The following is a 6,000-nucleotide window of genomic DNA, read 5'->3' on the forward strand; positions in this document are numbered from 1 at the left end:
TTCTCCAGACGATCAATTTGAGTAATGTTTCTTTTTTCTCTGGCTTTAACTCGAAATAAGTTAAAGAAGTAACGGTGATGTTTGTTTAGCTTGTCTTCTTTTCTCGACTCGAGGTGGTGCCTCCTCGCGTAAAAGGCATCTAGGCGTGTTCCATTTATTTATTATTATTTATTTATTTAAGACATACTGCAGTCCGAAGACCAAGCAGGTGGGCAGGGATTAGAAAGCACAATTTTGAAAACAGTCCAACAAGTGTGAAGAAAGAAAAAAAGAAAAAAAAAGATAGCAGTACACAAAAAACATAGCGGTACAGTAAATGTTTAAAATATTGCAGAACGTACACGCTTTTCAAAATCCGACACATCACGCGCCGAAAACACATCAACCGGCAATCTATTCCACTGCTCGATTGTGCGGGGAAAGAAGGAGTGCTTAAAAAGATTAGTGCGTGCAAAAATTGGAGTTAGATTGTGCTCATGGGTACTTCGAGTTGAACGAGATAAGCGGGGCTGAATATAAAGTCCTGGATTAATATTGAATTGTTGGGAATTAAGCAAAAACAGAAATCTTAGACGCGCAACCTGCCTCCTGTGTTCCACGGTCATTATATTGTTGTTTTCCATGAGAAGCGATGAAGAAGCTCGGCTATGATAGCTGTTAAAGATGAACCGGACTGCCTTCCTTTGCACCATTTCTAATTTGTGAATGTCTTTTTTAAGGAATGGGTCCCATGCTGCGCTTGCGTACTCAAGTTGCGGCCTAACAACGGAATTATAAGCTAGCAATTTAACATGTGGAGGAGCGGCTTTTAGTTTGTGTCTGAGGAACCCTAGTTTTCTGGAGGCCGATGTGCAAATTTTGTTAATGTGACTGGACCAAGTTAGTTGGCTTGTTATAGTAACTCCTAAATATTTATATTCGTCTACTTGTTTCAGCGTGTGGTTATTGAGCCTGTAGGAGGACGTGAATGCATTTTTTTTGTTAGTTACCTGGAGCAATACAGATTTGTCACAGTTCAGTTCCATGGACCATTTTTCACACCATTCAGAGACAGCATCAAGGTTACATTGCAGGTTACTTTGGTCACTTGAGGATGAAATTCGTTTAAAGAGTACACAGTCGTCCGCAAACAACTTTAAACCAATCGACGATGCGTCGATAACGTCAGACATATCATTGATATAAATTAAAAAGAGTACGGGTCCCAGCACGCTGCCCTGAGGAACACCAGAAGTTACAGGGAGAGTATCGGAAAAACAGCTACTGATTTTAACAAACTGCTTGCGGTTAGACAAATAGCACTGGATCCATTTTATGAGTGTTATTGGTAAGCCAATTTTTTGAAGCTTTAGGATTAGTTTACTGTGAGGAACGCGGTCGAATGCTTTGCTGAAATCTAAAAAAATGACGTCGATTTGTTCAGCCTTATCGAGTGAAGACGCAAGTTCATGAATAGTGGTTACTAACTGGGTAAGCGTAGATAAGCGTCTTCTGAGCCCGTGCTGACAAGGCGTTAGAATATTGTTGGCATCTAAAAACGAGACAATAAAATCTGATACTACATGTTCGAAGAGTTTACAGATGCTAGAAGTCAGGGAGATAGGGCGGTAATTGATTGCAAAGAGGCGGTCCCCTTTTTTGAAGATTGGTACGACACAGGCCATGCGCCAGTCGTCAGGAATTTCGGTACAGTCAAATGATAACCTAAAAAGGTGAGTAAGAATATGCCCTAGCGGCTCAGCGTATCGGTGCAAGAAGGCATTGGGTATGTTGTCGGGGCCAACGGAAGATCTAATATTTAGGTTGAGTAACATGTTAATAACACCCTCAACGATTTCTCAGACGACCCGGGCTCGATGCTCTCCTCTAAGCTGTATGCGTATACTGTCTACGATGCTGTCTTCGAAATGAAACGCAGCCAAAGGAAGGCGTAGAGACCAGACGCGTGTTTGAGATGGCCGGGCTCTACGCGAACGATACAAATCCAAGCCAAATTCACATATGCCAGGATTCCTGTGCATCCCACAAATCAGAGCGTCAAGTTTCCCTGTGTAAGTGTAGAATCTCTAAGGCGTGGAGAAAGAGAATAACCGAGAAGAAGGCTGTCGACCTCCCCATGTACTCGGGGCTTGGCACCATTAGAGCGAAGATGCTGTATTTTTTTCAAATTACTAATAATTCTTCTGCTTAGGCAATCGCACAAAACTTACCAACTCAATCGCCAGGTATGCACAATTTGTGCATTTGTAATTTCAATTTTCTTGGGTTTTTTTTAAAGAGTGATTACCTACAACCCTCTGTTTTCCCAGAGATAGATGTAACTACTGCGAAGTCAGTTTTATTGTTCATGTTCATCCCGGGATTTCACACAGCTTCGTATTGGACGAAGAAAATAGAATAGGCGAAATTAAAAGATGGAAATAAAAAAAAACTCCAGGCCTTCGCGGAACGCGCAGCACAGTCACAGCTAGAAGTCAAAGCACAGTCAAAGCTAGAAAAGCGGCCTTTCAAGGCGTTTTTTAAACGCTTTTGGCGAGGTACCTACTACGCCCAAAATATTCATAATTTTTCGTGGTAGGCCAGCGTTCGCTACTGCGTCATTTTAAGGGCGAAGCTCCTAATAGCGGTACCTGTTCATGCCTCGTAGCCGTTGTATTAGTGTGTAACAAGTATAACATTTTGACTTCCAAGGTGGTGCCGGTGAGAGATTTCTTCTTTGTGTTGTTGAACAATAAAAGATAGTGCTAAATTCACATGCCAGTGGCTGCTAAGGGGGAATAAGAGACAGGAGAATTTGGCTTTTAGTTAACACGCACGATGCGAATATTTTATTGTTCAACAACGCACAGAAGACAAGAAAGGGTTGCTACGTTATACTCGCTGGGCGTAACCTCCTAGGTTTTAGAAAGGTTGGGCGAGCGTTGGGCCGCAGTGCCATGAATACAGTGAACTAGTATATACCATGAACTCGAGGTGGTTAAAGGTGGGAAGTAGACACGAAGCGCAAGCCGTAAAAAAGTGTGCGTGTGCCTTCTCTCGTTCAGTCCTTGGAATGTCCGCGGGATGGCGGTGCTTCTATATGAGGAATATATGATGAAAAGATGCGAGATGGTGGTACTTGGAGTGTTGAGGTGGACGAACGGACACATTGACAGATCCATGGGCGAAAGCACGGATCGCTGCACGGACGGATGGACGCATGGACGGACGCAGGAGCGGATGCATGGACGAAAGGAGGGACGGACGCACAGATGAACGTGCGGACGCACGGACGGCCGGATGGACGCACGAGTGGCCACAAAGACGCACGCATGGATGGACGGAAGCAAAAACGAATGAACGGATGAATGCTTCGCCCCACTATCCATCATTCACTTTGTGGATATGCTGCCATTTTTTTAATAACCGTGGTATCCGCTGCATGCTAGCTAGGAATTTTGTGCACTGTTCTATGCAGTGACTGACGACAATGAGGAATTATGCCTCAAGTGAGTATGCACCACAGATGATAGGTGATCAAGAACGAGTTTTCTAATCGCTTGAAGCATTGGACGACCCACTTGTTGCGCAATTGACATAGTGTGACACCTGGGTGCTCCTGATTGATTGATTGATTAATTCATTTGTGGGGTTTAACGTCCCAAAACCACCATATGATTATGAGAGACGCCGTAGTGGAGGGCTCCGGAAATTTTGACCACCTGGGGTTCTTTAACGTGCACCCAAATCTGAGTACACGGGCCTACAACATTTCCGCCTCCATCGGAAATGCAGCCGCCGCAGCCGGGAATCGAACCCGCGACCTGCGGGTCAGCAGCCGAGTACCTTAGCCACTAGACCACCGCGGCGGGGCCACCTGGGTGCTCCTTAGAAGTTCTAAAATGCTTTATTAGTTGTAATAACACGATTCCTTTTCCGACATCAAGACTGCCTGAGGTCAGTTTATCGCTGATTTTCAAGCACCGGTGTGGCTCAGTGGTATAATACTGGGCTGGCGCGCAGCGTTCAAATCCCATTGTCTCCGTCGTATTTCTTGCGATAGTGGTTACGAACACCGGCGGCGGCGATGGCGGAAAACTACGACGCCACGCGTGATCCGTGTTTTCATCTGCTGTTACGGGTACGAGTGACGATTGACACCGGGTCGTTTTCGTGGCACGCAAGTGTTCTACCACACAACAACGCGTCTGCTTTGGAATGCAGTGACAATAAGTTCATTCGCTTGGAAATGCAGCAAAAATAACTTTCATCCTTTGCAAACACAAGCATCCTACATGCATCCATCACAATACAACAGCTAATATCACAGTAATACTGCTTGGTACAAGCATAGATTGCCCTCAGGTATTAGAACTTGTTATTATCATAACGACTTCATTGTCTACAGTCGGCGACCCACTCCAAAAGGCACGGACGTTATAGCAACTATTCCTTTCAGCTACGTAGTGGCTGCATTTCAAGTTCGAAAAAAAAATTAACGTGCAAAATTGCCTTTAATTTAAAGCATGCTACCCTTTACACGGAATGCAGCCACATGCGCAAGCTTCACTGGCACAAGCCACTTTCACACCCTTATATATTACATTGTAGTAATCCATAACTTGAACTTCTCGAGTAACATCATACAATAAAAAGTATGCACTTAGTGCCTAAAGCACCAATTAGGAACACGATATCACTATCGCGTTCAACTCTCAAAGGCAAATCTCAAGGATTCCCCAATTGAGCGCAATTAACGAAACAAAATCACGCTCATTTCATACAGTACGCTGCTTGGCAATAAACCTGGCATTCAAATCACGCTAGCTCTTAATAAGAGGGCTCATTTTACATTAGGCAGTTTTACAACAACGTTTGCGTTGCTCGGATGGGTGCACCACGTGCACCCAAGGTGTCAGCGTATCAGGCATGTTTAGTGGCAACCATCGCTCCCACACGGATCTGCGGACCCTATTTTAAAACTGTCACTTGCGAATTGGCAGCTGCAACAGCATTCTGGTGTAGTAAATCCCGCGCAAACAGTGTCCATAAACTCACCGTGTAACAAGCCGAAGGTCAATGCCAGAATGGTGACATTTGTGGCACAGTACGCGCCGAACATTCCCGCCACTTGGCACGCAGAGCCGACCACTATCAATGGCCAAGGTGCTGACCACCGCAGCAGGAATTTGCACAGAACACCTGAATACAGACAAAAAGAATAAATAGGTACCGAAAAAAAGTTCCTTCTTCATTGCACTCTGTGAAAGAAGGACACTGTCAGGCATGTTTATTTTTGTTTTAATTACATACACGGATACACAAGGACGCAGAGGAAAGAGGGAGAGAGCAAACTGGCAACTGCGACCAGGCATTACCACCGCAAATAAAGCAATGCAAGTACCACAGCTTCTCATATACTTCTAATTGGTTTGGAATAACCGAACATAGGCTGTTGGTCACTACGCCTGGCTGCAATGTTTTACGCCAGGGGTCGGGAACCTGCGGCCCCCGGCACGGCTTCAGAATGTTTCCCCAACTTTTCTCACTACCCACTTGGAGGCCAATATGGCGCATGCCACGGCTGCTTTGGATGGTTTCTATGCACATACGCGTGTTTGCTGCGCCGGGGCATGTGACGCGCCACCTCGTTCAGAGATGAGTCACCGTTTTACGTAGGATTGGTGGCTAGGCTGCTGTCCGGAAGGTCGTGGCTTGGATCCCAGCCGAAGCGGTCGAATTTTGATGGAGGTGGAATGGATAGAGGCCCGTGTACTATGTGGTGTCAGCGCGCGTTAAAGAACACAGACGCTCGACATTTCCAACGCCGTCCACTACCGTGTTCCACATAACATAAATATGTTGTTTTGTGGCGTGAAACCCCAAATATTATTACTGTTAGGAGATAGCATTTTAGTATTCCAAGTTATTAGTAATATTAGAGGCGTCAACACGTATATGGCCTTTTCATCGGCTGTCATTTCAGCGCAATCTGGAAGCTTACTATCGCTTTGATTCTCT

At 45.1% G+C, this 6,000-nt stretch overlaps 1 protein-coding gene across 1 annotated transcript in view; it reads right to left on the reverse strand.

Annotated features, from left to right (window-relative positions):
- Positions 1 to 5,176, reverse strand: part of LOC142787007 (monocarboxylate transporter 14-like) — a 30,941-nt gene extending 25,765 nt beyond the window's left edge. Inside the window, exon 1 of the mRNA XM_075884624.1 lies at positions 5,038 to 5,176. Within this exon, the coding sequence (XP_075740739.1) occupies positions 5,038 to 5,101 (64 nt within the window). The 5' untranslated portion in view covers positions 5,102 to 5,176. The remainder of the gene's footprint in view (positions 1 to 5,037) is intronic.
- Between the last annotated feature and the right edge of the window lie 824 nt (positions 5,177 to 6,000).

This window comes from Rhipicephalus microplus, unplaced genomic scaffold, assembly GCF_043290135.1.
Source record: "Rhipicephalus microplus isolate Deutch F79 unplaced genomic scaffold, USDA_Rmic scaffold_41, whole genome shotgun sequence".
NCBI classification, from domain to species: Eukaryota; Metazoa; Arthropoda; class Arachnida; order Ixodida; family Ixodidae; genus Rhipicephalus; species Rhipicephalus microplus.